At 38.2% G+C, this 20,612-nt stretch overlaps 1 protein-coding gene across 20 annotated transcripts in view; it reads right to left on the bottom strand.

Annotated features, from left to right (window-relative positions):
* The window catches only part of LOC121629261 (interferon-induced very large GTPase 1-like), a 755,663-nt gene that overhangs the window by 20,513 nt on the left and 714,538 nt on the right, over nt 1–20,612 (bottom strand). For 13 of the 20 annotated variants that reach the window (XM_041968913.1, XM_041968921.1, XM_041968938.1 and 10 more), the window contains one exon: nt 3,917–3,957. In XM_041968913.1, the coding sequence (XP_041824847.1) occupies nt 3,917–3,957 (41 nt within the window). Of the gene's footprint in view, nt 1–3,916; nt 3,958–4,092; nt 4,666–4,744; nt 4,854–7,084; nt 7,117–7,221; nt 7,323–8,057; nt 8,143–20,612 lie in introns of those variants that run through there. The other 7 variants (XM_041969027.1, XM_041969054.1, XM_041968905.1 and 4 more) reach the window with 5 other exon arrangements.

Here is a 20,612-nt window from a genome sequence, read left to right as displayed (position 1 = left end):
TCTCGGTTTTCTAGCTGGCGATTTCAACTGCGTTATGAACTTTTCTCTAGACAGATCCTCCTCCGCAAACGCGTCTAATCCAAGATCATCAGCCGTCCTCAAAAATTTAGGTTCTGACACTGGACTGGTTGATATATGGCGATACTTAAATCCGAAAACAAGAGATTACACATTTTATTCACACCCCCACGGTTCATATTCTAGGCTGGACTATTTTCTCATTCCTAAAAACTTTATAAATTCGGTCCAGACCTGCTGCATAGATCCCATTGTCGTGTCAGATCATGCTCCAGTACATTTATATATTAACCCATTATTTAATATTCCCAGAACTCCTATGTGGAGATTCAATACATCTTATTTGGATAGCAACTCCTTTTGTGCCTTTGCCCGGAATAGCCTTTCGCGATTCTGGCTCGAAAATAAAAGCTCACCAGTGTCCTCTGCCATGATTTGGGATGCAGCCAAGGCCACTTTACGTGGTCAACTCATATCTTACAGCTCTTACCAGAAAAAAGCTCTTGAGAGAAACAGAAAGTACCTTGAGGAAGAAGTGGCCAGATTGGAGCAAATTCATAAACAATCACCTACACCTGTAAACTTAAAGGCGCTAGTGGCTGTACGGACTGAACTTAATTTAGACCACACTCGTCATGTCCAGAAATTACTGCTTTACACTAAACAAAAATACTATGAATTTGGGAATAAGGCCAGTCGTCTTCTTGCCCACCAATTGAAAAATCAAAATAATGATCGCTCAATTAACATGATAAGGATGCAGAACGGAGATATCACTCATGACCCGACAATAATAAACAATGCTTTCCGTAACTTTTATAAATCCTTGTACAGCGCAGACAAAACCGACGTTACTGAAATCAGTTCATATTTGCATAATATCTCTTTGCCCACCATTACAGAGGAGGACCGCTCTGGCCTGGATGCAGAGCTCACTCCAGAGGAGATCTGGGCTGCAATTAAATCTATGCCAAGTGGGAAGTGTCCAGGTCCGGACGGGTTCCCGCTGGAATTCTATAAAGCATTTTGGCCAGAGATCCAGCCCATTTTTATGCCTGCCATTAACAATATCTTGAGAGATGGCGTCCCTCCCTCCTGGAAATATGCTTCTATTAGTTTACTTCTAAAAAAAGACAAGAATCCTTTGGACTGCTCATCATTCAGGCCCATCAGTCTCCTCAATGTGGATTATAAAATTATTGCGAAGGTATTGGCTCGAAGACTGGAAAACATTCTCCCAAAAATAACGAATCCGGACCAGGCCGGTTTTGTAAAAATGAGGTATGGCTCAGATAATGTACGCCGCGCCCTTAATGTGGTCCAGTTTCTTAACAACCATAATGACCCAGCACTTATTGTTTCGCTGGATGCAGAAAAGGCCTTTGACCGCGTAGAGTGGCCCTTTCTGTTCCTGACACTGGCAAAATTCGGTCTGGGTCCTAATTTCATTAATATGGTTAAATCCTTCTATTCAGATCCAATAGCAATGGTCAATACAAACGGTCTGATGTCTGATGGCTTCCCAGTGCGTAGGGGTTGCAGACAGGGGTGCCCCTTGTCGCCCTTACTATTTGTATTATTTATTGAACCCTTGGCTGAGGTAATCAGACCTAACCCTAATATATCTGGGGTTAGAACAGGTGAGGCAAACCACACTATTTCTTTATTTGCTGACGACGTCCTTTTATATTTGCTCAATCCTTGTAAATCAATTCCAGCAGTTTTGGAATCTATAGATACATTTAGCGCCCTGTCGGGTTATAGGATTAACTTAGGTAAGTCAGTCGCTACCCCCTTTAATATCCCCCAGGATATGTCAATACATCACCCCTTTCAAATATCCACGAAAGGTTTTAAATATTTGGGTATTTTTGTTGCCTCTGATTTAAATAATCTGTTTGAAACAAATTATTCACCCTTACTCCAAAAAATTAAAAATGATTTGATAAAATGGACTCCTCTTCCAACCTCCTTTTTTGGGAGAATCAATACCATAAAAATGAATGTTCTTCCCCGGCTGAACTATTTATTTCAAAACCTCCCGTGTTACTTGACCCCCGCACTCTTCAAATCTCTGAACTCCTACATATCCTGCTACATCTGGAATAATAAACATCAGAGTCAAATTCTCTCTACTTACCAGGCCAAAGGATCTTGGAGGCACCTCCTTGCCCAATTTCCAACTGTATTATTGGTCTGCACAACTTAGAATAATGTCAAATTGGTTTGTGAGCAGGAAGGATTCCCTATGGCTTGATCTTGAATCTCAATCTTGCTACCCCAGAACACTCAGCTCCCTCCCGTTTATCAATAATATAGAACAGTTAAATCTTCCTAAGAACATAATTGTTTTCAACACACTACTAGTTTGGAGAGATGTAAAGAAACATCTAAATATTCCCCTTGCTTTTTCTCCTTGGTCTCCCCTGGCCTTGAATCCGGATTTACCAACACAGATCAGGAATATTGGCTTGACGGAGTGGGCATCTAAGGGCCTGTCAAACTTTGACGACCTTTTGGATTTTAACTCTGTTAAATCATTTGAGCAAGTAAGGACTGATTTTGATATTCCCCATAAAGATTTCTATAAATATCTTCAAATTCGCCACTTTATGGGGACTCTTTTGAGAACAGGTCAGATTCGCGTGAGGCTATCGGAGTTGGAAAACACAATAATCTCATTCAAATCCCCGAAAGGACTTATTTCTAAGATTTATGCTTCATTAACTCATTCTGGCTCTTCTGGTTATGATTCTGTGAAACCATTGTGGGAGCATGATTTGGGGACGACGTTTACCTCTGTCGACTGGGACAAGATTTGTAGAGGGGTTTTCCCCAAATGCACCTCAATTTCTGTTCATGAACAGAACTTCAAATTTTTCTACCGAACTTATTACACTCCGGTTCGCCTCCAAAAAATGTTCCCTGACACCTCTGATGCTTGTTATAAGTGTAAATTATGTAAAGGTACTTTTTTCCACCTGTTTTGGTCATGTAATTGTATTCAGACCTTCTGGAGGGGCGTCCACTCTGTAATTCAAGAGGTTATTGGGAAACATTTTGAGCTGACTCCCTCCTTCTATCTTCTGAATTATACCTCAGATACTACTCTTGACACCAACACAAGATTTCTGCTAACAGTTCTTACCTTTCTTGCTAAGAAATGTATTCTGTTGAGGTGGTCATCCTCTCAGGTCCCTACTGTCGACATGTGGATATCACAGATTTCTGCCTTTATTCCACTTGAGAGGTTGACACACTATCTCAATCACAAACTTGACACATTCTGGAAGATCTGGGAACCTCTCCACTCCTTTTTACAGAAACCATAACGTTATTTATCCCTGGAAGAGAAAACCTGACTGCCCTTTTCCTCTTTCATCTGTTGCATATAAGCTGATCATTCCACTGTCCCTTGTAACCCTGTTGATTATACAATTATTCTTTTCGTAAGTACACAAATGGTCCTGTATACTTATGTTTTACAGAACTATATATTGCAGTGCTCATGGTTAGCTCTGGGGGGGATTATTTTATTTTATTTTATTTTATTGTAGTTTTGTTTTCTGTCTTGTATTTCTGTCTGTATTCATACAATTGATAAAATCAATAAAAAAAAAAAAAAAAAAAAAAACATTTCAGACTGCTGAACTTCTCACCTTTGTATTTAAAAAGTCTTGTCACCATCAGTATATTTAAAATAAACACACACTTTGCAGAGACTATGTTGACTTTTTTAATTTTAATTCAACATGGAGCTTAAATTATGTGAAAGACAATTTGCTTTGCTTAAAAAACTGTTTTAAATTTTAGTTTTAAAGTCTATAACATCCAGAAACCAGATTGTCTCTACTTTTACTAATAAAGAGATAAATAAAAAATCCTTTTTGTACGTTACCTTCTGCTGGATTTCAGCTGCAGTCTTCATCTGTTCAGCTGCTACATAATGTAAGAAAACAGTGAAGGAAAATCTTATCAGTTTAAAATTTAGACAATAACATCATAGTAAAGCCCACACACACTTTTTCTTTTATTAAAAAGGGAATAAACGTCTCATTCACATTAACATCCTACCTTTTGTGATTGTTTCTTCTTTGTGGGGTGTGTGGTCCTGCGTTTTTTGATCTTCATTCACCTCTATCATCAGTAAATTGTGGCATTGTGGGTTGTTTTCAGAGACCATGACATCTATTTTTTCCAAGATGTCAATTATCTCATTTACATTCATCATACTTCTTCTACATGTGTGGTATCTTTCTTCAACAAAACAGTGATTAGCTTTCAGGTCTGCAAGTGCACTCTCACATTTTTCATCTGACTTATGAGTCAGGACTGTCATAACATAAGAAAGACATTCTTTCCCAAAAGTTCTTTCTAACCACTCTATTCCTGATCTGTAATGGCTGCTGTGCTGGCCATTTGGTATCAGCAGGATAAAGGCATGAACTGCCTGATTTAATGGGATTTTGTCAACATTTGGCAGACCAAGCATGTTAATGACACAGATCTGTCGACCACAAAGGTCATACAGTTTGTTTGAAAACTGTTTCACATTTGTTTGTTCGTCATGATGAAGCAGGAAGTTCTCTGATCCAATCTCGATGGAGTTTGGGTCACCAGTTAACACAAGTGTGAATTCAGCCATCACTGAAAAAGATCATTGTGATTATTGTGACTGAAAATAATGTAAAATATATAAATAATGATTAGTTTTCTAAAATATTACCCCTGTGACTGCATGCTGTTGATGCAGATATAGTTTCATCCTCTCCCTCTGTGCTTTTGTCATTCTTCCCTGAGAGCTGAGTGTCGAGAGAATCATTCACTGGATCACACTAAAAAACATAACTGCAATAAATAATCCTTGTGACATGTAGATTTATTAGAGACACCGGGTGTGGCCATATTTTACATTTTGCTCAGTAACTTTCCTGAATTAAATGACATAGAAGTATCTAAGCAGCATAATAATCACTGTTTCATTGCTTGAAATAAGGAAAGAAGCTCCAATGTCCAATTATCATTTATCCAGTTGTACGAATTATTTTTGAAGATGAATATGAGGACAGTGGGGCGAGTGTACTCTGTGACATGTTTCATTACTTAATTATGAACCTTGATCATAATTTAATAAATCATATTATATCTTTAGATACTAATACAATATACAGAATCTTTGTATCACTGATAGAATCGTATTAGTTGAAGTATCTAAAACACTTTTCAGAGAAAATTAATTGTGCATCAGTCAGTTATAACTATTTAACTATAACTATAATGTTGAACTACTTCAGAACATGATTTATGGAATGAGAGCAAGATAAATGGAGGACTGAAACTGTCAAAATAAATACAGAAATATAAAAATGGCTCAATAAACATGTACTAATAAATTATACAACAAAATGTAAAAAATAGTTTTTCCATTAAGAAACCTATAAATCATGACACAAATATAAATTTCTTTTGTCATTTTCAGCTGTTTTAAATAAATTTTATGTTAATATATTTATTTACTTTTCTGTCATTTTCAGTTCAGTTTATTTATTTGTTTGATTTTTTATTCTTTCCTCTTTTATTTTTATGTCTGCATTTATTTTGTGTTATTTTCCTTTTATATTTTCTTTTCCAAGCATTTAAGCTTTTTACATTTCCATGTCTCCTTTTTACATTTCCTTATGCATGTCTGCCTCATTATGTAAATGAGAGGAACGGCCTTTCAAGGCATGTCCTGGGCCAGATCCTCGCCTATTGGTCCATCAAGACTGAGCAGATTACCTGCATGGCTGTCTGGCTATGCAGATGGGATGATCGGATCTTTTCAGAGAGTTGGTTCTTTAGGCTCAGCTCCCAAAAAGTGTCTTTTAATTTAGCATCTTTTTTAGCCCCATAATTTACCTTAACTTCTCATAAATTAATGAATTGTGTTTTGAAAACCCTTCTGTGTTAAGCATTTTTACAAGAAGCCTTACATTTGCTTCCTTTTGTGCATTTATTCTGATACAAAACCACTTTTGTTTAATATTTCAATAAACATTTTATATTGCACAAATGAACAAAAAACAGCAAACAAATCCACGAAACAGAAAAAACCAAACTCAAGAAAGCAGCATTAATGACCTCAGTGCAGGTTGGCGTTTAGAAAAATAAGATGCCTCATAGTGGACGGGCTGATCCAGTTTCTCCTCTCTGTGAGTAAGGTTTGATGACACAACGCACTATGTACCTCACGCTGTCCCCTGTTTTCACATAATGGTATGATCCTATATCCTCACATGTGATTGGCTGCCTGTCCATGCAGCCCAATCCAAACAAAGCAGTGCCATGGACAGAGCCGGGGCAGAGCACTGAGAACTAAGCAGCAGGAAAAGGAAAAAAAAAAAACAAAAAACTGGGAGCCGGTGTTCAGTTTAGCAAATGCATCAGAGTAGCATACATTACGTTAATGCGCATGCGGGTCAAGGTTAGGGTAAGGGCCAAGGTTAGGGTTAAGGTTAGGGTTAGATGCAGTTAGTTTGCACTATGCGTATGCTGATCTGACAATGTATGCTAAACTGACAGAACACCGGCTCTCACTTGATAGAAGCTACTACCAAGTATCAGCTCTCAGAGCTCTTTCACGCATGGCATCACTTCTGCTGAGTAAGGCTGTGGGAGGGAAATGAAGGTTTTAGGTTGGCAGAAATGGCTGACTTTCAACAGGAGACTGTACAGGATCTTTGACATGTTGCTCTTTTAGCTTAAAAATCACACGATCACTGATGACTGTTTACTATTTAGTGTGGATGCAGTAACTGAAGGGCTGTTCCAAACTGAAGGTTCTGGTGAAGTTGGCTGTGATGCTCAGAGAACATTGCCTGGATCGTTGAGATGAAAACAGTTTTTAAATTTGTTGACTGAGCCATTTTTATATTTCTGTATTTATTTTTTATTTTGACACCATCACATGAAAGAAATTTCTTTAAATAAAAGTGCATTAAAATCTAATAAATTAAGCTTTATGAACACGATCTGTGTGGTGAAATTATGATTTAATGATATCTGGCACAAAGAAGAAAAATCCCACCTTACTGTCAGCTGTACGTTCCTCCAGCTGAACTGCATTGTCATGAAAGAGAGAATACAGGATCAACTTATGGAACAATCTCACCATCAAGTTGTACTTCTTTCTAATGAAGTTTTATTTTCAAATAAATGAATTACCTTCATCATTTGTCTCAGAGGAAACAGATTTGGTTTCAGACTCTCCCTTCCCTCTTCTTGTTGGCTTGTCTTTGTTCTCCTCCATCTTATCTGCTCTTCATCTTTACAGCCAGAAGATGAAGTTGATTATAAAAATGTTGTAATACTTCCTCATTAAAAACACAGATCATCATCCAGAGTGCTTTGAAGAATTCTGAAATTTTAATGTTTCATTCTGTTTTCTAGAATTAAAGTGTAATGTGTAATTTTTTTTCTTTCTTCCTGGTTTATGTAGCATGACCTGAAGGGAAGCTTTAAAGCTTCTCATACAAAATAAAATATGTATAAGACATTCATGGTCCCATTTTTAATATCTACAATATGTTCAGATAAACATGAATTAAAAAAATCTCTGCATTTGTCCAAAAAATTATTGCATTGTTTGAAAAACTTTTAACAGCCTATAGAGGAAAGTTACAGGGTTACGTTCACAAACATGTACTGACACACCCGATTTAGCCTGTCAAACAAGGAAGTAAAAAAATGTTTAAGAATAAAAAGAAAAGGCAGAAGTGGAAAAGGTTGTGTGTATGCAGGAAAATTATAAATCCAATCCAGATGTTATATTCTGTTAGAACCATTTCCATGTATGTTGCAAAGTTTACAATGTTTTTACTGAAAAATTAAACATTTCCTTTAAGTGAACAGATTAATTTGTGAAGCAAATATGTGTCTGGATATTTTAAAAAATTCACTTTAATCCAAATTAGTACAAGACTTAAAGTGAAAATTTAATTCAGAATATAAACTGCACAAACTCAGATTTTAAAGCAATAACACTGTTTGCATGATCTTACCCTTTGCTTTTGGTTGTATGTTATTTAACTGGCTCCACCAGTCTGTTTAGCTCTGAATGCCTTGACCGAAACCATCCAGTCTCTGTTAGTGACAGTAATAACAGATCAGAGGTTTGTTCCTTTTAAAATACCTGCTCTTCATGTACTCCTCCCATGTTCTGCAATAGGCTGTGAACTTTGCAGGTGCATTCTTTTGTTTCAAAAGTGAAAAAGAAAGGGAGCCCTGTTTCTCTGAAACCACGTGACAACAGCTTACACTCATGTAAAACAAATACCAATGTTCTTCTTACAGTCTAAATTGCAAAGACACATTTCTCGCAAGCTTCTTTTCTTTTCTCCAAACTGAATACAAAAACCAATTTTTAAACTGGTTTCATAAAACCTCAGAGTCTTGCAAAACCAAACTCTTCCCTCAAAACAGTTTAATCTTTTTGCCCCAAACTGAAATCCGTTATCAAAACGTGCCCAGAGTCAGTCAAAATTAAGACAACTGAGCAGTCACTAAACACTACATAAAAAAATAGAAAACAAGGCTCAAGACATGAAGCTGTAAAATAAATGGTTTATTTTTCACTGTAGGCTAAATGCATGTTGCAAAACAACCTGTGCGTTTAGTACTTGTATAAAGCAAGCCTACATAAAATAAAGAAAAACATACAAATGAGAAGTGCTTTACTCAGCCACAGCATCACTTCTATTGGGTCCGGTCACAGGATTTCATCCACATCACAGGCCACATTTTGTCTGCAAGGCAACAGCGGGTTAAAAAAACAAAACAAAACGAAACAAGACAACAACAACAACAACAACAACAAAAACCATGGCATGCCAAATCTCCACACCCATTTATCCACCAGCAAGCTTGCAGGAGATTTACAAGGTTGGCAGTTACATACCTTCCACCACCACGAGGAGAAGAATTCGTCAATGGGTTCAGGAAGGGAGTACGGTGGAAGGCAAAGATTGATAAAACCTTGATTCATATTGAACCATGTTCTAACCTGGAGGGCCCGGTGAAAACTCACATTGTCCTAAACAACATAGATGGGATGCTCATCCTGCTGCTAAGCTGCTGCTAAGCTGTAGGAACATCTCAAGGACAATCAGTTGAAACAGGATGCGCCTGAACTCACATTTTGAGCTTCATGGCAAAGGCCATAAATACTTATGATTTCTTAGTGTTTCCATATAATATCATCAGTCTCCAAAATTGTTGTGGAGGAATATTGGTACATCTTTTTGTACAATGCTGCTTCAGGTTATTGAGGTTTGCAGACAAATTTATGGAAAATCCTTTTCACTGATGTGTTTGTGTGATGGGAACAAGATTTCCTCCTTCCCACTTTACACCCTCCAGATGTGGCTCTAGTAGCAATGGTTGCTGGGTGAAGCAGACTGCCCTACCTGGGCAGGTGTTTGCTCCTCAGTGTGTGTCCTTGTTCTTGCTGTGGCTGCTTTAGCCTGGCAACTCTCCCCATCTGTGATCCAGTGCCATCATCTCCTTCCTCTTTCCTGCTGGGGTTTTGCTGGTTTCTGGGTGTTACACCTGCTTTATGTCTCTGCAGTGCGGCTGTCTGCTGGCCGTTGCCGTTGTGTTGGAGTGTCAAGCTGCTTCATCTCTGCAGTTGACTTTCTCTGTGGCTGTGATCGAGCCTGACGCCGGGGTTCAGTGGTGGATCTAAAAAATTTTACACAGGGGTTCAAAGGAGGGGCAAGAGGTCTAGACAAGGTGGCATTAGTTGCATGTACATGGAGCCCTTTTGATGTGACCTAATGTTCAATCAGCATAAAATGTGTCATGTAAACACCTCAGTTAATTCGATCAACCTCAGTTGTAATGAATTTTTTATCCGATCAAGAGGGACGGTTTAACATTTAAACCGTTCCACCATCTCATCAATTGGAAAAATTCAGCATGTACACACTCATTCTGATGGTTTCTGTGATGCTTGAACCATGTGGGGATTAGGTGACATGTAAGTTTTAGGAAACAATTTGAAAAATGGCATCAGCAAAACAGAAGTGGATTGTGGAGGATACATTTTAGTAGAAAACTCTTAAAGAGCTACAGATTGTTGAGCATTTCAACTGCTGAAAGACTCTGACCAACAAGTTGTTCGAGCAGGTGTTTGATCAAATTGGATCACATCTTTTTTGTTGTCTTATTCTTCTTTTAAATCAGTCCACATTGTGAGTGTTTATAGTGGTACGATTGTATTACATCTTTCCATCTTGTAAACACACATCTGATCAGATCACTTTTCTAACATCCATGTAAACATGTCAGCTGGAATGTCTGATCACATGGATTTCAGTCAGATAGAAGAAATATTTGTCCAAGTAAACATAGTTATTGATCTTCTTCTGTAAAATAGTAAAATCCCCTAAATGTAATTTAAAGCTGTTTATTCTATTATTATCCTATAAAGAAACCAAAGACAATATTTAGGCCAACACTGAAAAAAATAAATACAGAAAAGTGTTCTTTAGTCATATCTTATGGTAAACTTAATTGATTTGTTGAGAATATTTACAATTGTATTTTTTTTTAGCATTCACTGTTTTCTGTCTTCTCGTTAATGCCAGTAATCTTTCATCATTTATTATGCAGCGATTTAGCATCATTAAACATTAAAGATGTTTAGTAAATTATTAATTTGAATAATTTCATAAAAATATGAATTATTAGTCAAAATATTGATTATACCTCGGGCACCACCACACAGATAGCTTTATACTAATCTAATGGCTGTGTGGAAACCATTAGAGTACTAAATTAATTAATTTAATTAATTAATTAATTCAAGCTAGTCAAATTAGTCAGTTATCAATCAATCAGTCGCAGGACGCTAATAACGTGAATTCTTAATTCGATGGGACCCATAACATGACTCAAAGGATGAGTTCACAGTACCAGACCAATTTAGGATAAATATGAAATATTTATCACTAGTCTAATCATGCATAAATGAAAAGGAAATATTTACAAAGGACTTTGCATGAGAAAACATTATAAAATGCAGAATATGGTGTTCAAACCAGATCTTATTTCAATGTAATGTGTCCGAATGAATGAAATGTAAGAAATTAAACAAAAGTTAATTAACCTGCGCTGTTAATTAAACTAAGTTTTAGGACTGAAAAAGGATCTCTGAATCCTAAAAGAAAAAGAGGAAAAACTGAATCTCATCTGTTTAAAGCTGGACGTTTAACTAAGATGTAAAACTGCTAAGGTCACTGTCAGACAACCAACCATTCCTTGGCAGACAAGCAGAAGAGGATCCGGCAGGACCAGTGCGGTTCTGTTTGGACCAGAGGTGACTTACGACCGTTGTGATGACTATTAGCTCCATGGGTGGCCGGAGTAGGTGGTAGCTCCGACTTGCAGCTTTCAGGGAGGAAGGAGGTTTGTCCTACGTGATGGTTCGTAGGCTTGGGTCTGAAGGCTCTGTCTGCTGGTACGGACTGGTACCACGGCTCGGCTGGTGGTATCGATGATTGGCAGTGAATGGTTTGCAGTGGTAGGCAGGAGAGAAAAGTCCAGCTTTGGATCAGTTCAAAAGAAACTCTGTAGAACTGGTTCTGAAGCTTTGGTCAGCCTGCATTAACCAGTTATCCAACTAAAAAAATTAAAATCTAGGGTTAATATTAAAAGTCCAAAAGATGCAAAGATAACTAAAGAAAAGAGAAGTATCAGCTGAAAAAGGAATGAACTAAACTGAGTTAATCAGTCAAAAAAAAGGACAAAATCAATCATGCATCTTGAGTGCAGGCCCAAAACTTTAGTATCGGCGGTGATGTTCTTCACATCCCAGCTCACTTATTTCTCCTGCTTCATCTTCCTCTCTCTTTTGCATTCAGACGAAGTGTCCTAAGAAATCCATGTCTCTAGGACCTCTGAAAGAGAGGGGTCATTTCTGAAGTAGTTTCAGGTGCGACTCCAGCGAAGTTGAAGACAGACTACTCTAAACTCTTTGTTCTGAGTTCCAAAAGTGTTAGTTTGATGACCCGCCACACGAAAGAATGTGGGACAATTATCTTGACCGATAAGCATTCAGGACTTTGGTGGTCAGCTCAGATAACAGAAGTAGGCTGGTCTGATCATTTCATAAAGAGTATCAAATTAAACATTTTGTGAATATATCTGTATGCCCAAGTTATTAAAACCTTAAATGAAACATTAAAATCATCAATGAATCATTGAAAAGACAATAAAATAGTAAGAAGGTTATCTCAAACCAACACTTTGATGAAGTTTCAGATCACAAATTAATCAAGCTTGCTGATTAAACCTTGTATAAAAATGATAATAATTATATGCATGTGCATGGTATCAAGATGAAACATATACATATATATATATTTATTTTTATTTTTTTTAAATGAACATTTTAAACCAATAAAAGTAGAATCTTTTACCCTTCCTACAAAGTCTTTGTCTTCTCCGTGCTGGGACACAGAAAAACATTTTACATGCTTTATTACCCCTTTGGTATGTAAGATAAACATTTCTTGGGGTGTCCAGATGTTCATTAGAGCTGAAAGGTGCAGGAAGGCCTTATTAGTTGAGAAAAAAACAAGTTTTAGAGAGGAACAGCTTCAAAGTGGACATTTTGAATGAGGAGTTGCATCAGGGATCCATACACATTTTTAACTGGTTATAAGATAAAATTTGTTGCAGAAGGTTAAAGTTCAGAAACTTCCCAGATCTTGTATATAAATTAACAAAGTACTCCCCAGTCCAGGTTGGAGAGAATCGACCTTTGTTGACATGTGGAATGGGAAACCAAGTCATAAATCTGAGTCCTTGGCTTTTACCAGTCAGACCCCACTTTGGGAGTGAGAGAGACTGTTTATCTGTAAGGAGAAAACAAAATCCTCAAAACGTTTTGTTCAGTCAGGATTAAACAAAAGTTCCAATCTTTATTTTCCAAGGCCAAATCTGCTACAATAACCTGACTGAGTTTATATGAAGCAATAAACTCACTCTCAAGACAATTGCACCTCAATACAACTATTTTACTCATTTTTTTCTCAAATCAAATGATCAGTGCAGGTGATGATGACAGGGAGGGGAGGGAGCAACAGCTCCCGTTTTCATACAGCATCTGTAATATGAGACAACAAGGAAATTAGTGAGAAGAAAGAAACAATTAGATTTTAAAGGTGCTCTTTCATTATAAAATACAAAAAAAAATCCTAAATTGCTTACCGTCACCTCTTCTTAGTTGTGTCCTTGCAAGTTTTGCCATGGGTGGTAGGGGAATGGGTGGGCGTGGACCAAATCTTGGGTCATCTGGGAGCTGAGGCCTTCTGGTGGGCATCACGTCACTTGAGGACAGTCGTTTGGCCACGATCTTGGTCTGCAGTTCCCTGATGTATCCACAGGTCTTAGGCATTTTTAGGGCATAAACACTCCACTGCCTGGCATTGCTTTTGCAGAGCCTTTTAAATCTGAAACAGAATTTCTACAACTTTGGAAACTATATATGAAGTGAAGTTACTTGCTGCATTTTTATTTTATCACCATTACATACAGAACAAAAATATTTTTTTTGTTTATTTAGTGAAATTAATTATAAATGCCATTGTGTGAAAATGAAACACACATATTCTTGCCATCTTTTCACCGCATGAATGCTCTTTTGAGGTGAAAGTTGTAATCCAAGGCAGCAAGAAGAACTCTGGATTTACACACAGGTGGTGAGAAAGCCTAGCATTTGTTGGCATACATCAGGTAGAGAGAGAACTGGCCAGGCTCACGGTGAAGAAGATAACGGGATGAAATGGCATCCGCTCCAGGCTCCTCAAATCCTGCACTAGGCAACTGTATGGGATTGTGGAGCCCATCTTCAACATGAGCCTCAGGCCACACAGGGTGCCACAGCTGTGGAAGATAAATTGTATAATCCCTGTGTCCATGTGATTTCTCCCCACTGACAACCACTATTGACCTGTGGCCCTGACATCTCATCTGGGAGAGACTGGTCCTTCACCTGCTGAATCCTGCAGTAAGATCTTCAGTAGATCCTCTGCAGTTCACATATAACCCTCATATTGGGATTGAGGACACTGTCACATTCCTTATGCAGAAATCCCTGTTTCACCTGGAGAGATGAGGAAGCACTGTAAGGATCATGTTCTATGATTTCTCCAGTGCTTTCAATACCATCCAGCCAGAACTCCAGCCAGAAGTTGTAGGTGTGTGTGTATATCTTTGCATGTGTGTACAGGGGTGGACAAAATTGTTGGTACCCTTTTGTTAATGAAAGAAAAACTCACAATGTTCACAGAAATAACTTGAATCTGACAAAGGTAATAATAGATAAAAATTCTATTAAATTTAGCCAATGAAAGTCAGACATTGCTTTTCAACCCTGCTTCAACAGAATTATTAAAAAAAAAAAAAAAAAAGTGGTACCCCTAGAAAAGACTGACAATAATGTGACCAAAGGGACATGAATCCAAGGTGTGTCCACTAATTAGCATCACAGGTGTCTACAATCTTGTGTGGAAGTAATTTTAATGCATATGGTAATCAATCATATTTACTCATACAATAATCACAAGTGTAATCATTCTTTTACTTGTAAAATGCATTTATTTATTATTCTCAATTACATTTCATGATGTGTGTTTTCTTTTCCTTCTGATATAGAACATTACTGATATAGAACATTGACGTTATTATTCTCCTGTTGGGTCATTGTATGTGAGGACAGACTGTCCACTCTTTCAGATTCATGACGTGGGAGAAAGATGAGACTTATAGGGAGCTGATTAAAACGGCTGTTTAGAAAATGACAACCTGATTGGGCAAGAATGGCGCCTTCCAATCTCCCCTTTCTCCTACTATCAGTCTGAGAGACTGATCTTCGGCTGGAACCAGGTTGAATAAAAACTGATGTTAATGAAGCAAGAGGGAGAGTCTCTCTGGACTTCACGCGAGTCTGGACAACACTCTCAACTTGCAAGTAAATTGTTTGTATTTTATACTTCTCCTGTAATAAATCTTCTAATTACTTTCACTCATTCAGACTCTTGGTAATTTTTCTATAACATCAGTCAGTGTGCCTATACACACACACACACACACACACATACACACACACACATTTATATATATATATATATATATATATATATATAGCACTGCAGCCTCACAGCAAGAAGGTTGCTGGTTTGAGCCTTGACTGGGGGTAGGTTTGAACATGGGGAGCCATGGATTTTGACATGTATGCGTAGGTTCTTTCTGACTTCCTCTCACCGTCCAAAGATATGCATGTTAAGTTAATTGGTCACTCTAAGATCTTCCTCGAGCTTACCTGCAGTACAGATAATGATTGAATGATATATTTATATATATTCATAGACATTTTCAACTTCTTCTGGAACTGCAGGCCCCTTTTTAAGAAAGATGGATTCTGCCTGAACAGTCCGGGAACAAATTGTTTCCTCGAACAATGACAACAAACAAAAGAGATCAAAACAATGTGGTAAGTCAGCCTAGAGGAAACCTATTCTGTTCTATTCTATTCTATTCTATTCTATTCTATTCTATTCTACAGTCATTTAGCAGACGCTTTTATCCAAAGCGACTTACATTTGAGAGTAAGAACAACACAAGCATGAATTCAAACAAGATGGGACGTCATAATTAAGTGATAGTCAGACCGCTTTTGAGTCCAGTTGGACCCAGGTGCTGTCATGTAGTGCTAGTGCAGTGCATATAATTTTTTTTTTTTTGTCACTTTATTTAAATACAAGATTACGATTTCATCACACAATATCATCTTGGGCATAAGTGCACACAGCTTCTTCAGTACTTGGTTGAGCCAAAGAGCTGGACAAATCTTTCTAACTCATTTAGTTAAGCTATATGTGGAAATGCTCCTTAAACAACTGAGTCTTTAGCTTGCTCTTAAAAGTGGATAAGGACTCTGCGGATCGGACAGAGTTTGGTAGATTGTTCCACCACCAGGGAACAACAGAGGAGAAGAGTCTAGCTACTGATTTTGCGCCACGTTGTGGTGGGAGCACTAGGCGTCTTTCACTGGTAGATCGTAACTGTCGAGAGGGAGTGTAGCTCTGGATTAAAGAGTGAAGGTAAACCTTGAGGAAAAAAAGAAAAACACCTCAGCCCCCTCCCGAAACCCCTTCATCCCATCATACTGCATCTCCTCCCCACCCTTCCTGGACTTTACTACCCAGGTGAAGGAGCAGAGCTCTCATTTATCAAACTGTGCAAATAGAGATCCTGATGGACGATGTTGACAAACGTAAAAATGTTTAATTGGTGGGAACAGCGTGGACGTTACTTGTGTCAGAAAGGCAGAATAGTGGCAGCAGGTGGCTGATCCTGTCATTGCAGTGTCAGAAGGGAAGACACGCCAGAGGCATTGGAACATGCAGCTGGATATCTCAGTCCGTAGGCCATCCGTCTCCTGTGCGGGAGATTGAAGTTCGATTCTCAGAGTGGTGAATCACTTTGTAGAAAAGCGTCTGCTAAATGATGCAGATAATTTAGTCATTCATTTTAATTTATAAAATAGATATGTACAGATACATATTTTAGTGGTTGAGGTTCTTATTAATATCATCTTCCTTTTTCCTGAAAATCCTGTATTTTTTCCCTCCGAGCGTGAGCTCTTAGGAGAATTAATATTAAATGTGCATCTTTATTCATTTCTGCAAACAGCTCTAATATCTAACATGTGGTATGAAAGGTAATAGTGAATTGTGCAAAGATGTCTCATATTTCACAGCATTTCCTTGATTTTATTCTGTACCGTTGGTGTCACAGTTTCCTGTTTTCCCATATTCTGTGCGTACACCTCAGTCAGAGTTTGTGTGGAGGTAGGAACATTTTCCCGTCAAGTTTGGTTTTCATAAATCCCAAAAGTTAACTATATTTGGCGTATGCTGGTTTTTGTTCCTACGCAAGCTTGATAAATGAGGCCCCTGGTCACTATTGTGACCAAACTGACCCCATGCCCCAGTCCCATCTTTTAACCCTGAAACATCTGACTTCATCCTCCCCCACCAATTCCCCAGTGATCTCTGACACAGTCGTCCCAGCACCAACGCAAACCTCCCCTCCCTCAATGAAGGAGCTCGTCATCTGTCTCCACAGCCTGATAATAGCACAGCATCTGATTGAGATGTGCTGGGTCCAGGTTGCAACTATGTGGGTACTCATGGGTCTCTGCAGGATAAGCTGGAGCCTGAAATGCAAATAGTTTCCTTTATCCTTGTTTTAATATGCAACAAAAAAGACTGATAAATGTTCAGAAAAGCAAGATTTTTTTGTTTTATTTAATAACTCTCTCCAATGCAAGCAGATGTCTTATAAAAACTTTGCCTCAATCGAATATGTGCTTTCCAGATGAAATCTGCCACTTGTGTGTTGTTCCTTGACATATACACTTGAATAATGTGCAACCTTTTTTAATGACTTTGCTGAACTGTTGTCAATAATCTGTGTTGAGTTTGACTGTGTAGTTATTGTTGGTCATTTTAATATTCATTGTGAGGACAGAGGGACAACAGTGGACCCTGTCTGGATGTAGTTATCTCGAAAGGTCTGAATATTTACAAGAATAATTTCAAAGGTAAAATTACAAGCATTATTGATGTCATTGCTCCCACCATGAAATTGATTACTGCCAAAAGAGAGCTCCATAGACAAATGCTACGCTGGTAAGAGCTGAAAAACGAGAATGTTGAAAAGCAGAAAGCAGGTGGCAGAAAACAAAGTTGAAGGTTCACTATGAGATCTATAAAGTGAGACTGAGAATTTATAATCTGGAGCTGAGAAATGATCTTTCAGATCTTTCTTTTCTGCCATTATTGCTAAGAACAGCAATAATGCCTTGTTCATTACTGTTGACAGCCTAACTAATCCTCCTGTGTCAGTAACTCTGGAACTGCTATCCAACTGGGCTTGCAATGAGTTTGTTTCTTTCTTCTTCTTCTTCTCTGACAAAATTCAGAAAAGCAGGCAGTCAGTCAGTGCTTCCATGCCAGGGGCAGGACATTTGTCCCTGTGTACACTCAGAGACATGAACAACATGACAAACTTTTCTCCAAACAGTCCTAAAGACGTGGATGAGATCATTGACCATCTGAAAACCACCACTTGCTGTATTGACGCTCTGCCAACCGGGTTTTAAAAGAATGTTTAAGGATGGATGGCCTTAAATATCTTATAGATTGTAAACATGTCTCTGCTTTCAGGTGTCTTCCCACAGACCCTAAAAACAGCCGTCACAAAGCCACTACTGAAAAAGAAAAATCTAGATTCGTCACTCATGAGCAGCTACAGTCCAATATCAAACCTCCCTTTCTTAGTAAGATGTTAGAAAAAGCCACACAACCTTCTGACACTAAATAATGGATTTGATGTCTACAAGTCAGGTTTTCAGCCACACCACAGCACTGAGATTGCTTTGGTTAAGGTCTTTAGTGACATCCACTTGAGTACAGATAACGGAAATATTTCAGTCCTGGTAATGCTAGAGCTTAGTGCTGCATTTGATACGGTCGACCATAATACCTTACTAGACCAGCTGAAAAACTGGGTAGGTCTTTCTGGCACTGCAATTAATTGGCTAGAGTCCTATTTAAAAGACAGGGACACATCACATACCAGTGCACATCACCAGTAGACCATTTAACCACTGAACAAAAAGACCTAAGATCCGGAGAGATTGAAAAGGATACAAGTCTCCATATCCGCGAGATCGGACTGTAACAGATCCTATTATAGGACACCACCTGTATACACATCTATAACAAATCCTAGTATAGGATATCCCGCGGATACACATCTGTGATAGATCCTAGCATTGGATACCCTCCATATACACAACTTTAAGAAATCCTAGTGTATGATATTCTCCATATACACATCTGCCGCAGATCCAACGTCATATTCTCTGCATTTGTATCTGTGACAGATCCTATGAGATATCATTCATACATATGACATAAGTCTGGAACAAATCCCATAACCCAACTCATACACAACCTAATTTTGCCCTCTCTGGTGACCCTTGTCCATTTTTACTCCTTTAAATGACAGATTGTTTGAATTACTTATTTACTAATTATTCACTATATCGTGGCAACAGAAACTCAGACGCCGGGTTGCAGGCACGCCAGATCATGTCTGTGACAGGCATCGCTGTGAAAGATCATCGCTCCGTCAGTCCAGGAGAGACGAGAATGGGGCAACATTTTGTCGTCCCGCAATGTCCCAACCAGCAGCGGTCAGGGTCCACAAACGTTAAATCTCCATCCTTCAAACGCGACATGCCAGTATCTTTATGAAATGTCACGATCAACGGCAATGTTGCATTTAATTTTAAATAGGTCATCGGCTGTCTTTCTGTCTTGATTACTTTACTTACATACTTGATACAGAGTAAATGGTGGATAACATTATAAAAGCGATTTAGGATAGGCTTACTAGCTTGATACACATTTAATGATCAGAGTGAATGGTGAATAATATTTCTTGCAATAAAAATGATTTAGGAAACTATCTGTGACTGAAACAGATTGTGGCATCATCCTCTGGACACACACAAGCTGTAAGGGCTTCACCCACCCTCTGAAATGTTTGTGTCACGTATCATAGTTAAGCAATCATCTCCCTTCTCTCCACTGATCAACTCTAATACAACAGCTGCAGCCGACTGGGCTGCAGGTTCTGTGTTAGAGCCGAGACATGCCAGATCACGTCTGTGACGGGGCGTCGCTGTGAAAGCAGCCTTCAGGCTTATTGAACAATGTAGGAAACTATCTGTGGACTTTGACTGTTTGAAACAAAATGTCTCATCATCCTCTGGACACACACAAACAGTAAGAGCTGCACCTCTGAAATGTTATGTTTGTGTCACGCAACTGCGGCCGACCAAGCTGCAGGTTTCGTGTCAGAGCAACGCGTCACAACAAGCGATATTAAATCGTCCACTCAGCTGCCTCTTGTGAAAAACTTACGATTTTAACGGTAAAAAACAACAATAACGTATTAATAATTGATTTAATATTTATTTATTCCGTAAGTGACCATGGTATAAGCGGGATAATGCCCTTCAAGGTGTCCAATATCAGAAACGGTCCGACGCGAACGCCTCCGCGTGGATACGTCGTCGGGCATTAGGTATAAATATTAAAATAGATAACAAATCCCATAACCCAACTTGTACACAACTTAATTTTGCCCTCTCTGGTGACCCTCGTCCATTTTTACCCCTTTAAATGACATTTTGTTTGAATTACTTATTTAATAATTATTCACTTTTTTATGTAAAACAAATATAACAATTGGCGATTTGGATATGTCTAAGATTAGCAATAAATAAATAGAAAATTTTTTTTTCATTGTATATTTACTGTAGTATCAAATGCATCTTCTATTCTATTGACTTTGATTACAACTTAGGTCTAGATTTAGTTTTAGATTTCCTAGGCCTAGTACCTAGCGCTGCATTTCGCATTTGTCTTATTTTCTTTCACTTAAGTCTTTTTTTTTTCAATTTTGGAGCCCTT

Source organism: Melanotaenia boesemani, chromosome 2 (genome assembly GCF_017639745.1).
Source record: "Melanotaenia boesemani isolate fMelBoe1 chromosome 2, fMelBoe1.pri, whole genome shotgun sequence".
Lineage (NCBI taxonomy): Eukaryota > Metazoa > Chordata > Actinopteri > Atheriniformes > Melanotaeniidae > Melanotaenia > Melanotaenia boesemani.
The sequence above is the reverse complement of the archived record's forward strand: the minus strand, read 5'-3'. Positions and strand labels throughout refer to the sequence as shown.